Source organism: Mustela nivalis (assembly GCF_964662115.1).
Source record: "Mustela nivalis genome assembly, chromosome: 7".
In the NCBI taxonomy this organism is placed as follows: Eukaryota; Metazoa; Chordata; class Mammalia; order Carnivora; family Mustelidae; genus Mustela; species Mustela nivalis.
In genome coordinates this window covers 42,135,558-42,150,949 of record NC_139026.1, presented here as the reverse complement: position 1 = coordinate 42,150,949, position 15,392 = coordinate 42,135,558, and the positions used below count along the sequence as shown (strand labels likewise).

General features: G+C 37.2%; 1 protein-coding gene across 46 annotated transcripts in view; it reads right to left on the bottom strand.

Annotated features, from left to right (window-relative positions):
• Positions 1–15,392, bottom strand: part of CAPS2 (calcyphosine 2) — a 170,738-nt gene that overhangs the window by 10,206 nt on the left and 145,140 nt on the right. For 33 of the 46 annotated variants that reach the window (XM_082740466.1, XM_082740445.1, XM_082740467.1 and 30 more), the window contains 7 exons: positions 13,227–13,301; positions 12,266–12,361; positions 12,084–12,177; positions 8,332–8,450; positions 6,562–6,638; positions 4,569–4,723; positions 791–910 (listed from right to left, as the gene is read on the bottom strand). In XM_082740466.1, coding sequence (XP_082596592.1) covers positions 791–910; positions 4,569–4,723; positions 6,562–6,638; positions 8,332–8,450; positions 12,084–12,177; positions 12,266–12,361; positions 13,227–13,301 — 736 coding nt within the window. The remainder of the gene's footprint in view (positions 1–790; positions 911–4,568; positions 4,724–6,561; positions 6,639–8,331; positions 8,451–12,083; positions 12,178–12,265; positions 12,362–13,226; positions 13,302–15,392) is intronic. The other 13 variants (XM_082740425.1, XM_082740437.1, XM_082740448.1 and 10 more) reach the window with 3 other exon arrangements.

The following is a 15,392-nucleotide window of genomic DNA, read 5'->3' as shown; positions in this document are numbered from 1 at the left end:
AAGAACTAGTAATGTGTGAAACAAAATTTGATTTCAGATTTTATTTTCCTTTTAAAATCTGTTCCCTGGGGCGCCTGGGTGGCTCAGTGATTTAAGCCTCTGCCTTCGGCTCGGGTCATGATCTCAGGGTCCTGGGATCGAGCCCCACATCGGGTCCTCTGCTCAGTGGGGATCCTGCTTCCCCCTCTCTCTCTGCCTGCCTCTCTGCCTACTTGTGATCTCTCTCTCTGTCTATCAAATAAATAAATAAATATTTTTTAAAAAAAATTAAAAAATAAAAATAAAATCTGTTCCTAAAACAAGGGGAAGTCTCCGTAGTTCAGGGGTTAGAGCACTGGTCTTGTAAAGTCTGTTCCTAAAACATATGCATAAATTATTTTGCTTCATGCTGGTAGATTTGTATATGTATGTGTTTGCCTATATTTTACTAATTCCAAAATATATTATAGGTGAAGGGATTTAAAACATGTTCAATAGTAATCAATAAAGTTGTAAAATAATGAACCCAACACTCTACTAAAAGTAACTATTTCAGGGGTGCTTGCATGGCTCAGTCAGTTAAGCATCTGCCTTCTGCTCAGGTCATGATCCTGGAGTCCTGTGATGGAGTCCCGGACCAGGTTCCCGGCTCAGCAGGAAATCTGCTTCTCCCTCTGCCCGCCCCCCCACCCCCCGCCCCCTGCTTGTGTACCCCTACCCATGTGCATGCCCTCCCTCTCAAATAAATTACAAAAATTTAAAAAAAAAACTTTAAAAAGTAACTATTTCAAAGATTATTTAACAAAATTACCTTTCGAACAAACGATTTCCTGTATTCATTCATTTCACCAATAACGGCGCGTTTGAATTCTCCATAATCAACCTTGCCACTGTCATTGCCATTCAGAATTTGCCATGCAGACTCAAAATCCTAGACATAGTCAAGGAGACCACCGTTTCACCTTTTTGTTATATATGACCACAACAAAACTCATCTTAGTACTATTATGTTACTACTTTTGTAGCCCCAGGCAAAGAAGCAGATTTAACAAGACAATTCCAAAAAGTCACATATAAACCCAAACAAAGGCACTAAGAAAACCACTTAAAGGAACTCTGTGGTGGACAGTTCTGTAAAATTCAGGGTCATTTAGGAGAGTCAGTGTCACAAATTCTTATTTTGATTTTGATTCCTTTCAATACAAAAATGCTCACCACTTACTTGAATTTGAACTTTTAATTATTTTTAATGTAATATACATGTGACAATTAAAAATTCACTTCAGGTTCTACAGTGCTTCCAATTGGCATTAGGGCCACTAGTGGTATTTCTGCTAGTCGTCATGTTTCAAAGTGCAAAAGATCTAAATGGCTCCAATATTATCCCGCAATTCACACTGAAAGGTGTTATTTTGAGTAAATCCTTATGCCAGTTTGTTGATTTTACCATTGCCACTTACTTCTTTGCAAATGCACAATTTAATAGAATGTTCTAGTCACAGAGTTCCTAATAACAACAACAACAAAATACAGATGGGGTTTTCTTAAACTCAGGTAAATAAATGTATTTTCAAAGTTTCAGTCAAGTTGTTTGCTTTAAACAAGATTGTAAATAAGATACCTAGCAAGGTGACTAACAAACAATGGGACTCAAAAAAGTTCTACTTCCTCCTCCTTTTTTCAATTAAAATTCTAATAAGAAAAACTCAATCTTAAGATGCCCTGCTTCCCCCTATTTTCAATAACCCCTAATTTGTCTGTCATAATGCCTAGCACATGACTAACTTTAAATGTCTGTAAAATGCGCTCTTAAATTTAAAAATGAGCTTGACCTTTAAAATCTTACATAATACAGATAAAAGATGAATTTGCATGCCCAACTCATGGAATACTAGAATTAAAAGATACTGCTTGAAGCTTAAAAGAAATAATTTTCAAAAATGGAATAATTTACCAAAACGGGCAACAAATTTATGTCTTTCTAAGATATGGTACAGACTGGAAAATGATAATTCAGTTGAAAAAAACTGAGCTTAAATTTATTGATAGTATCTCTAATAAATTAAGCTACTTAGGGTGCTTATCAATTTTTTAAATTTCAAATCAAAGAGAATGACCATGCCTTCCCCAAACTACTTCCACAATTAGACCCAGATTGGTGATTCTTGAGTCCTTATTTCTGCTTATCATTTCATGGGCAGTGTCTAGTGACAAAGCAGGGAATATTATTTTTAAAATGGGTAAAAGGGAAGCTTACTCGTATTTTCATAATATATGTTCTCCCTATGTTTGAAGTCTTACATAATTAGTTTCGTTTCTATTTCTGACTCCAGGGTCAAAAATTTAGCAAATCAACCAAGAAAAGAAGTACTGGTTGATGCAGAAAGAATAAAAGACTGACCTAGAGGGCACCTGGGTGGCTCAGTGGGTTAAGCCGCTGCCTTCGGCTCAGGTCATGATCTCAGGGTCCTGGGATCGAGTCCCGCATCGGGCTCTCTGCTCAGCAGGGAGCCTGCTTCCCTCTCTCTCTCTGCCTGCCTCTCCGACTACTTGTGATTTCTCTCTGTCAAATAAATAAATAAAATCTTTAAAAAAAAAAAAAAAAAAGACTGACCTAGATAATCTGGGCACTCGCTCTCAGTTATTAATTACCTGTGTGACTGTGGATAAAGACACCAAGGCTTTTAATTTTCTATTGCTGTCTTTATTATTATTATTATTATTATTATTATTATTATTAAGAGGAAGAAATGAAGTTAGAGGATCTCTAATATGTATCAAGGGGGCCACAAGGTTAAACTTGGTAAAAAACACAAAGGGCAGGCATGTGACAACAATGATAAACAACATCACACTGGCACAGAATTTTAATTGAAAAGGCCTATTCCCATGTAATTTTCTCATCTGAGGTTCAAAGTAACTCTGATCACAGGTATTATCTGTAGATTGCCCAGGCAAAGCCTGTCAATCAGAAAAATTTAAAAAGACCTATGCAAGATCACACAGCTGAAGTAGTAAGGCCAGAACTTGAATCTGTATCTCCTAAGTTCAATTCCCACAAGTAAACTACATCTTGTGACAAGACTATTTGAAGCAAGAGAGAACAGTGCCAGAGAAACTCTGATCTGAAACCCTCGAGGTAGATGTGTTTCAAATTTACTTTTAGAATGAAATCCAAACTTCTTAGCATAGCATGCAAGGCTTTAAGATAATGGACACCACCAGGCTTATTTCTCTCCATTCTTCTCTTTTCCTTCCTTCCATACGTCTGTCCATGTAAACTATGCTGTTTCTTCAGCACTTGCCATATGCAAGTTTCCATTGGAGATGCTAGACACAGCAGGAAACCAGAAGTACCTTGGTCCCCATCCTGATGGATATAACACTCTACTTGCCAGAAGAGCCAGAAAATACTTGCGAAGTGGTATGAAGAAAATAATATGACAAATGGTACAGAGAGGACCAAGGATCAGATAGGCACTGCTTTAGACAGAAGAGTCAGTATAGAGCTCCCCATAGAGAAAGCCTAAATGATGGAAAATCCAGCCCTGCAAAGGTCTAGTGGAAGATTGCTCACTGTACAGGGAACAGGATGTATAAAGGCTCTGGTTGCTTGTTGAGGAGCAAGGGGGTGGTTTTGGCCTTTTGCAATTCTTAGAACAGGCTACACACCCCCTCTTCCTCTTCACACCTTTGCATGTGCTTCCCCTTTGTGTGAAATATTCGTTGTCTGACCCACGTTCTTCCTCCCCTCTTGCCTGTTTAACTCCTCCTCATCCTTCAGAACTCAGGTCAGTTATGCCCTTCTCCAGAAATCCTATGATCTCTCTTCTTCCCTCTAACCTGGCCTGGAATTAATCCCATGTGTTCTGTAAGCATTCTCTATTTAATACATATAGTCTTTCATAATCCTTCATCTTTCTTTTCTTCTGATTATGAAGACCGTAAGAGTCTAGAGTATGCACTCTCAGAGCTTAGAACAATGCCTACTTATTAGGTTCTATTAAATATATGAAGGAAGGGGCGCCTGGGTGGCTCAGTGGGTTAAAGCCTCTGCTTTCGGCTCAGGTCATGATCCCGGGGTCCTGGGATCGAGCCCCACATCGGGCTCTCTGCTCAGCAGGGAGCCTGCTTCCTCCTCTCTCCCTGCCTGCCACTCTGCCTACTTGTGATCTCTGTCAAATAAATAAATAAAATCTTTAAAAAAAAAAAATAAATAAATAAATAAATAAATAAATAAATAAATATATGAAGGAAGAATGAATAGTGAGATTAAAATTAACAAGACTTGTCACCCTATGACTAACACTGATTATGAAGCATAAAGAAAGAGACACATGGGGGCACCTGGGTGGCTCAGTCAGTTAAGCATCCAGCTCTTGATCTGGGCTCAGATCACGATCTCAGGGGTTCAGCATCCTGTGCCGAATCTGCATGAGATTCTCTCCCTCCGCCCGTTCCCCCAACTCATTAAATAAATAAATAAATAGAATTTTTTTTTTTTAAAGACACACCTGAACTACTAAAATCCCATTAGAAGAGTAAATAATACCATTTAAGAATACTATGTCATTCATCACAGTACCTACATTTTCAGACACTTCTAAGCGAAATACTTGGAGAGTTTGCTTAAAATCTGCCTTATCTAAAAGTCCAGTTCCTTCTTTGTCCAATTGTTGAAGATGTTTTGCCAATCCAGTCAAAATACGAACACCTCTTTTGTGTAGCTGTTCTTTTAGAGCATCTGTTTAGGAAGAAGAGAAATGGAAACCAGTTTTTTCTATACACAAATGTATTGGTTCTCTGGTAGGAAAATTAAAGTTGATGTAAGTGGTATAAGGGATGTAAATATGCAACTAGATGGTATGTAGGACTGACAGAAGACCTTGAAAAATAGAATGCTTTTAGTCAAGTGTTACATACAAAATCGCATGTAAATATACTAGAACTATAGCACCACCGTGTGGTGAAAGTGTTACATAGAAAAATAAGGGATCACTTCATCAGCATGAAAATAATCTACATGTTACAAATAAAATCTTAGTTTTTATTTTCCAGACTTCTTCTTCATCTAATGACCTCACATCTTTAATCTCTTTCCTATTTGCTATAATTATAAAATTGATGCCAGACAAGTCACTCAAAAATAACGAGTTCAAAATTTCTAAAATATCTGAAATCTTCAAATTGTAGCTTACATATTGAACAGCATCAAAGCTTTGCAGTGCTATCTTATACTTACACACTTAAAGCAGCCCTTTTTTTTTGTAATTTTTAGTTATATGCTCAAGCTTCTAGCATTCTCTTTGAAGGTCAGTAATTGCACTTAACACAATTTATGCCATTTTTGCTTAAGAAAATATAGTTAACTCTACTAAAGCAGTTATTAAATATAATAAACAAATGTCAACGGTGGATTCAACAGGGACAAACACTGGGCTGACCATGATAAAACAGAGAAAACGATTTACTAACAATGACATCAAGAATATTTTGGGAGAGTTCAGACCCCAATCCCAGACAACTTTTAAATCTGTTTCTAGCCTTTTTACTCTCATATCATTTTTAAATAAAAAATCAGGATTTATCAAACTTTATAAATGATAGGTTGATTTCTATGATTGTTTGTTTAATGTATGCCTCCCTCTTGACCATGAGAGTCATCAAAGGAACTGTCTGTCTGAGCCTACTATCCTTTAGTGGTTACAAGACTGTACTCTAGAAACAAAAATCTGTAACACATTTTCGTATCCAAAGCCTGTGTGTTATATCATTTATTACCACAATAGCTCTGGAAAGTTAATAAAATAGGTTATCCCCATTATAAAGATGAAAAAGAAGTGTGAGAGATTTGCACAATGTAATATGTCTATGAAACAGCAGAGTCCAAACATCACCCTGGCTCCCAGGCTAGCATTTTTCTCTTTTAAAAGAGGTTGCCATAAAAAAATTAAAAAAATTAAAAAATTAAAAAAAAATAAAAGAGGTTGCCATAAATCACTTTGGGACATCACCTCATGCATAATCACTTAAATTTTATTCATTTCATGGAGAAAACGCATACTATCTAGTACTTTCTAAAATTCTTAAATTCATAAGTCATATAATACTAGTTAAACAAGATCACTAAAGTGGAAGACATCCTAAAACTATTTTCATTTTTTTTTTCAAATCCAGTCGCTTTATAAAAGTATTTTTAAATGCGTAAATTCATAAAAAGAAGCAAATAAGAAATATAAATCAGTGGGGCACCTGCGTGGCTCAGTCGTTAGGCGTCTGCCTTAGGCTCATGTCATGATCCCAGAGTCCTGGGATGGAGCCCCAAGCCCGGCCTGGAAATCCCTGCTCGGCAGGAAGCCTGCTTCTCCCTCTCCCACTTCCCCCTGCTAGTGTTCCCTCTCTCACTGTGTCTCTGTCTGTCAAACAAATGAACTAAAACCTTAAAAAAAAAATAAAGAAAAGAAATATAAGTCAAGTGTCTTTGTTGTAAAACTAAGAAATGTCTGGAAAATACTGCTTTACTGCTTGCAAAGAAAATTGTTGAAAATGAAAACTACTTGAGACAATAGTAATGATACATACCTTGAACAGCCTTTAAAATAAGCCTATCGTTAGCTTCTTGACTGGTTAAATTATCCTCAGGCTCCACAGAATCAGTTCTGTAATTGATATGTTCATAGTGATAAAAATGTATTCTTTTGCAATCTTGAGCACGGAAACTCTAAACTCTTCCCTATTGTGGACTCAAAGAAACTCTCAGAGTTGGAAGAGTGTTAGAGATTCCCCAAGTCCCAGCTTCGCTGCTATAATTCCCAGAAAATTTAAATATACTAAATCAAGAGCTAATATCTTTAAACCTTCCAAGAACTACCTTTAAACATTACATTCATTTTGTAGCTATCTCAATGTTCTTTTAGAATGATTAAAACTATAAAATTTAAAAGCAGTTTTAACTTTGAAAGTACAAAATATAAAAATATTATTTTAAAAAGACAGAAAAAAAAAACTGCATTCATTTGAGCACTACAGTAAATGACAAAGAAACAGACATCCTGGGTTGCCTGGGTGGCTCGGTGAGTTAAAGCCTCTGCCTTCGGCTCAGGTCATGATCTCAGGGTCCTGGGATCGAGCCCAGCATTGGGTTCTCTGCTCAAGCGGGGAGCCTACTTCCCTCTCTCTCTAACTGCCTTTCTGCCTACTTGTGATCTCTGTCTGTCAAATAAATAAATCTTTTAAAAAAAGATAAAAAAAGAAAAAAGAAACAGACATCCTTTAGCCAATTTATGGGATGTGGCCTCTAATATAGAACACCAATTATTGTCATTTTGAAATGCATACAGCACCAAGAAACACTCAGCAAGAACAGCATATATACACATATATTCTGTGATTTTAAAAAATATATTTTTTATTAATTATATGTGATTATATATGGTTACATTTTACTTACATAATTCATATATAAATATGAATATACATAAAATATATATTATTTTATGTAAGGCTGTTATTGCTGTGAATCAAAGCATTTGTAAATGAATTTGAATTTTTTTGAATCACAGAGTACATATATTATAAAATACATACAAATAATATATATTGCAACTGATAATGTTCATACATATTATATATAATAAAATATATATAAATTAAATGTGTTTTATAATATAGGTATTCATTTAAAAGCATTTTTGGGGGGGAACCTGGGTGGCTCAGTTGATAAAGCATCTAACTCAGATTCGGCACAGATCATGGCCTCAGGGTCCTGAGATCAAGCTCCACAACAGGCTCCAGACTGGTGGGTGAGGAACCTGCTTAAGATTCTCTCTCCCTCTTCCTTTGACCCTCTCTTCCTCACCCCTAGCTTGCTTTCTCTCTCTAAAAAATATAAATTAATAAAAATTTAAAAATAAAAGCACTTTTGATTTTTCATTATACATATCATCAATTAAGGAATACTATAATCATGTGAGACCCAAGACATTTTTTAGTGAAAAAAAAAAAAAGGCATTACACTAAAATGTGGGAAATGTTACAATATTGTACTATAGCTTACTTTTTAAAATTGACTGCTTTGATGGCATTTGGTAAAATAAAGGTTTTATAGCACAGACAAATTAATAACCTTTAACATAGATGGAACACTTTTGATCTTTATTTAACTATTCCTACACATAAGATGTATTTGAGTACACTATAGAACATGAACTAGACAAATATAGCTATGCTTTGTTTTTCAAAAACATAAAGCTTAACTAAAGTCAAAATGCTTTAGGATTGAATATCATCTTACAATAATAAAAAAGAGTGTTTTCACTTACTTTCAAAATGACAAATGTATATTTGACTTACTTGAGAGAATCCAAAGCTATCTGATCAATATTAGTGATCCGAAGTATAAGTAATGTGTTCTCTTTTATGCTCTCTGGAAGACTGGAATGATCAGAACTCAAAAATGTCAAGTTTGCACCCTAAAGAAATTAACAGATGAATTCTTTAAACTAGAAAGTATATAAAGAGTAAAATACAATAACACTAATTTTAAAAATTCGATTCTGATTATATTTGATATGGTATACTTTCATACTGATAAAAAAAAAGTATATTTAGAGAATATTTAGCTTCAGCTAATAATATTGAAAAATAAAGGAAATAATTTCCCAATCAGTCTCTCTATTAGAATGATCTTAGATTTAATAATTGATGTGAAAAAAATAAGAGCCCCAATTTTTTATGAGTCAGAGGAAGAAAGGACAAGTTATTTTAATTGAAATTATGACATCCCTGGGGCACCTGGGCGGCTCAGTCAGTTAAGCGTCTGCCTTCCGCTGGGATCATGATCCCAGGGTCCTGGGGTCGAGCCCTGCATGAGGCTCCCTGCTCAGTGGGGAGCCTGCTTCTCCTTCTCCCTCTGCCTGTTCATGCTCTCTCTTGCTCACTCTCTCTCTCAAATAAATAAAATCTTGGGGGGGGGGGAAGAAAAGAAATCATGACACCTCTAAGTTCAGAAATAGAACTCCTGATTCACAGAAAGATGCAGAGCAAATCGATGACCTAATAGATTCATCACCCTCTTACACCTGATCTTTTGACAACAACCATCACAGAAATGTAAAACCAACTATAAATGTAAAACTAACTAACTATAACCTAGTTGGAACAGCAAGGTTTTAGTGAACACATTCCTATCAAAAAATCCCTAATCCAAAGTTAGAAAGTTATTATTTTAATTTCTGAGCTGCTCAAATAAGTACGGTCAAATAGGGACAAACGTAACTGTAAATAAGGGGCTGAATTACCTCTCTTGAAAATAAGGGAAGAGATTTCCTTCCTCTCCTTTTTTCCTGGAGCATTTACTTTAAAAAATTGTAATAACAGTACTCTCTTCATTCTTTAAAATGTGTGTCAATTCTCTTGAAATGACTACATTATGTGATTAAGGAGACTATGTGAGAGGTGTAGCAGGGTACTGCCTGGGAGCGTATGTACGTGTGCACCGCCGTGTGTTTTAGCTGCATCGAAGAGCTCTGAGTCGGTCCAAAGCAACAGGTGCACTCTTGGGAGTGAACCTGTGGGTGCAGTTTTACGCATGAGCGTCTGTGGGCTCACACGCATGTGTAGAGCAGTATTATGTTAATAGCTAGCACTAAAATTTCTTGCAGGGAGTATCGGAGAAACACCGTGGTGGGGCATACAGAAGTGAAAAGAGAAGTTCCAGAGTAACAGCTGGAAGGCTGGCAAGAACTGCCCCCCACCTCCACAAAAAAGAAAAATAAGCCAAGTATTTCTGCATAAAGAAATGGAAGATTGTGGGAAAACCAAGAGATGGGAGATGTCAGAAAATAGGAGAGGAGGACCTATACCACCAGAAATGTTTAAGGGACATATTTTTTAAAATAAGAATGTCTAATAATAAATTATAAGCTGCTTACTCTGCTGCAGTATAAACCTCCCTCTATATTCCCTTCAAAATGTCTGCCACACAAAGGCTCATATGTATGGTGTTGGAGGGCGGGGGTCCCTCCCTTCTTCTTCCCTTTCTTCCTTCGTCCTCTCATTCCATTCTCTATCCCTCCTCCCCTCACCCCTCCACCTCATTCTTTCTTGGAAATCATAAAAGGAAGCAGAGTTCTACACTGGGTTCAAGTAACATAGAACAGGTTAGTTAAGAATAAGTCATAAACTGAACTAAAATTTTCGAGCAGCAGTTCAGAGCTGGAGGTAACTTTGACGTTGGGATGGACACTAAACATTCTGTGTACAGGTATGTGAAATGGGATTTGGAGCTGATTTTCTCTAGCTCTCAAGGGGCAGGCCAGAGCGACATCTGTCTGGTATACTTAATCCAAGTTTAAGATGTAAAGTTCTAACTCACCCCTACTCCTCATGTAGCCAGTCACAACATATCTTGATTCTCCCTCCTGAAGAATTTATTTACTTTTTTTTAAAGATGTTATTTATTATTTATTTGACAGACAGAGATCACAAGTAGGCAAAGAAGCAGGCAGAGAGAGAGGAAGGGAAGCAGACTCCCTGCTGAGCAGAGAGCCTGATGCGGGGCTCAATTGCAAGACCCTGGGATCATGACCTGAGCTGAAGGCAAAGGCTCTAACCCACTGAGCCACGCAAGCAACCCCCTCCTGAAGACTTTAAAATTTTTTTCTAATTAGCTTCATAGCCACAGCCACTTGCCTAATTTAGGTTGCTATAACCTCCTTCCTAATTAATAGAATTCAATCCAATCTGGTTCTTTCTTTTAGTCCTCAACCCACTCCCCATCTTGTAACCAGAGAGATCTTTCTTTCTAAATCACAAACCTGATAATGTCAGCTTCCCTCAGTCCATCCACCTCTCATCTTTCAATAACTCCCCAATACGTTTTAGATGACTCTTTAATATAAGGCTACTCTTAATAAGCTCTGACTCGTCTCTTTTTTTTTTTTTTTAAGATTTTATTTATTCATCAGAGAGAGAGAGAGATAGAGAGAGCACAGGCAGGGGGTGGGCAGAGGCAGAGGGAGAAGCAGGCTCCCTGCTGAGCAGGAAACCCCATATGGAACTCAATCCCAGGACTGTGGAATCATGACCTGAGCAGAAGGCAGACATTTAACCAACTGAGCCACCCAGGCGTCCAAACTCTGACTCATTTCTTGCCAACTCTGACCTTGAACTAAAGTTAGGCCAGACTGAACGACTTCCAAGTCTCCAACTAAGCCGAGCTCTTCCACACTTCTGTTCTTTCAGTGAGCTATCAGGTAGGCTCTCTTGCCTACCTATCCCAGCCTACGCCTATGCCTTTTCTAGATCAGTATTAGGTGGCACTGTCTCCAGGAAACTTTCTTCAACCCAACAAAACTGAGTCATTGCCCCCTTTGGTCTGGCCCTCCTATATATTTCCCATTGGACGGTAAGCTCCCTGCAAGAGGGAATTGATTTAACTTATTCACTGTTCTATCTCCAATGCTTGGCCTATGAGTAGATATTTGTTACATGGATGGTCATTGTGGATAGTGCTAAATTTTATTGATGAGATAATGTGAACATAATAATTTAAGAGCACTACATGAATTGTAATATTACCTATGATCAACCCCTTCAAGGGAATCCTTGTTTTACATCACAAGTCAGGAGTTGTGTGAGGTGTGGAAATCACAAGGCGGAGACACTAACTATCAGATATGTGACAGCTCCAGGGGCCAAGTATCCCTCCATATAGAGAAGAACATGCATCTACAGGAGATAAGCCTGCATGATGTGGACCATTACTCCCAGGACTATTGAAATAGCCAATTACCCAGTGGTCCGGCCTTGTCAGGCCTTCAAAAGTACCAAGAGACAAGCCTTCCCTAACTTATACTGCAGAATTGTGAGGGAGGGGTAGAGTGTTGCAAGGAATTAATGTCATATGCTTACATTCAGACCACTGAAATCTGGACCTGGGAGGCAGAACCTCCTGGGGAAAGATCAACCATTAGCCCTGCTCTATAAGGACTAGAGATCATAAATTGAAAACTAGAAACCCTGTTCTTTCTACCCCCCAACACCATCCCACAAAATTCAGCATCTGGCATTAAACCCTTTTCATACATACACACTTCACTTACAATATAAAAATCGCCAAGTTGGTATTGTGTTCCTTTTCTTCGTCCACACTGATGGCTGTAAGTGTTTTTTTGAATAAAAGGAAGCACACTTGTTCTAGAAGTTAAATGACAAAAATGTCAAGTTATTCAGCTTCTCCCAGAAGTAATCATCTTGAGAGTTGTAGCAATGTTTTAGGGCATACCTATTTTTCCCAAATTGCCGATATTCATAAATTGTTAGGGACTGGTCATGAGCAAAAAAGAACCCAACCAGCTCTCTGCAGGCATCATGTCCATTTCTAGAAAAACAGAGTGATATTAAAATTTTTCAAATAAGGGTCATTTTCAAATTAAATAATAAACCAGCATTGTGTATGCCAAAGAACAGCACAACTTCCTTCGATGTGGCAATGAGCGGGGGTTATGGGAAGCTACAGGGAAACAGGGCATGGCTTGCTGAAGCGTCAGTTTAAGTAAGATCTGGATGGAGGAAATGGCTTTACCTTACAGGGATAGGATACAGATATATTACAATAGATTAATATTTTGGCATAGACTTTTAAGATAGAGTGAAAGACCTTTAAAAATGCTGACCTTGCAAAAAGCCACTGAAGGATAGATACTTATCTTTGTCAAAGAGAGTTTAAAATCACTGAACAAACTTGATAACTTCTAAAAACATACATCACCTTTAATATACATAAAGAACATCAGTATTGTGTATGATTGGAAGTTTGTAACACAGAGATAACAGATTTGAGAATCATCTTCCTTTTCACTGTCCTGCACCTATTAATAATCTATTAATTTAAGCCCTTAAAAGAAAATCAAAGAAAGCACCTTACATAAAGGTTAATTTTTAAATCCTTTACCGTCTTCTAGTAAATGCTACATATCTTTAAAAAAGTCATTTCTAAGTTTCTTTTTGAAAGCCATTTTAAAATCACTTTTTAGATAACTTTGAATTAAAATGTCTTATTTATAGGTTCATAGTTCCTATAATTGTTGTAACATATTAGTATATATTTCTAAAAATATTCATTCTAAATTCACATTTTGCATTTAAATGTGGCAAACTTAACCAATCTCATTATTGTTACTTCTATTTGAAGAAAATACTGTTTTATAATCCTAGGATTAAAAGTTTAATAAAATCACAATTACCTTGATATGATCCTACCATCAAACTGTACTTTATGAGAAAGCATGTTTTCAGTTAATGTAGAATGGGTTCTTATCCTGTTAAGAAATACATTTGTCAATAATGAGTTTAAAGTTTCCCATACTGGATATTGACGTAAATGATAAAGTACAAAAGAGGTTATGTGGATATGTTGAAATATACAGAATGAAGATGAAGTTATAAACCTCTTTCTTTTTTAGAGTGCTAGCTAACTGAAGCAGAATCAGAGGGGAAAAACCCTGAGATACCGTGTATAATACCCACATAACTTTTGTGTTGGAATGTATGGTATCAAAGTGCTACACAAGTAAACAGCACACTTGTAGCGGGTCCTGTTACAGTGCTACCAGGCAGCCATTTCTAACCCTCTTCTCCTTTGCCCTCCTCCAATCATCTAATTTGCTTTTCTAGCCTCTTTCCATTAGAGGTGACTAAGGGACAAAGTTCTGCCAATAGTCTTCAAGGGAAGACTTTCTTTTGTCCTGATAAAAGAGTGGCACGGGAATAGTTCTTGACTGTGAACATGGCAGGGATAGGATGCTCAGAGCCACTGTGGCCATCAGGCAGCCCATGTCAGAAAGGCCAATAAGATCTTGAGGAAGACAGCTCAGAGCTGTGTCATCACTGAACCACTGAACTAAAACCAATGCTACCTCCAGGCAACTGGTTTTACAGGAAAACAAATCCCGACTTGTTTAAGTCACTATCACTCAAGTTTTCAGTCATGGGTAGCTGAAAACATGCCTTACCAATATAACAGAACGGTGGAAAAGGCACTAGATGAGGTTCTAGCCTCGAATAAGTCTAGCTATAAAGACCTCAAATCAGCTGTGCAATCTTTATGGCCTTCAGATGGCACTGAATGATCTCACAGAGATTGCCGGTCCTAAAATTCTGTTTAATAATATGAAGTAAAACCCAAATGTCCACACTTCAGCATCCTATTACTAGGAAACTCCTTTATAGTAAGAAATCTGAAGAATTGCCGATGTATCTTTACGTTCCTTCCCAAATAATTTTATGGCACTTCAATAAAGCTGCAGGTATAATGAAACTGTAATAACGTAAATAGTAAGTAAGTGTGTGGGTCATTGGGATCTTGAAAAGCAATACCTCTAAAATCAAGGTCTCTGAAAAATAAGCAAGATACAGACAACGAGAGCCTGTGGACCACAGGAGTCTGTAACACGGAGGGGAGCCATGAGAGACTTGTCTTCTCAACTCAATTTAATCCATTAGCATTAATGTATTTATTGAATGCTCACTAAATGCCTGAGAAAACTTTAAATGCCAAGAAAATAACAGCAATAATAACAGCTACCATTTATTAAGAACTCCCTAGACACTAGTCATTATTAAAATCACTTAAATGCATGTTGGTTCACACAATGCTTGCAGTAACTCCATGAAGTAAGTACTATTATCCCATCTTACAAATAAATTTTACAGAGTCATATAATTAGAGCATGACAGAGCCCAATTTTGCTCATAACCATTACGTTATATTGCTTCTCAAAGGTGAATAGAATTCAATTTACCAGTGATAGGTTGAAGTAATAGCTTCAAGGAGCCTACAGTCTCCTTGAAAAGATAAAAGAAGTAAAGAAGACATTTATATTATAAATGGAAAGCTCTGTGTGAGTGTTTTGGGTATCCAGTAAGTAGTATCAAACACTTCTCTCTACCGCAGCTTTCAACCAATACGAGAATAAGAATCAGACAAGATAAAGACCAAAATATGAATTTTACTGCTCCTGGTGGGAATGCTGATTTGCAGCAACCACTTTGAAAACCATTTGGCAGTATTTTTTAAAGCTGAACATATGCATACTAAATGGTTCAGCGATTCTACTTCTAAGTATGTCCTGAGCAGAAATGAGTACATGTGTTCACCAAAAAACATGCACCAAAGTTCATGGAAGCATCATTCTTTTTTTTTCCCCCTTAAGATTTTATTTATTTATTTATTTGACAGACAGAGATCACAAGTAGGTAGAGGGGCAGGCAGAGAGAGAGAGAGAGGAGGAAGCAGGCTCCCTGCCAAGCAGAGAGAGCAGAGAGCCTGATGCAGGGCTCGATCTCAGGACCCCAGGATTGTAACCTAAGCCGAAGGCAGAAGCTTTAATCCACTGAGCCACCCAGGCGCC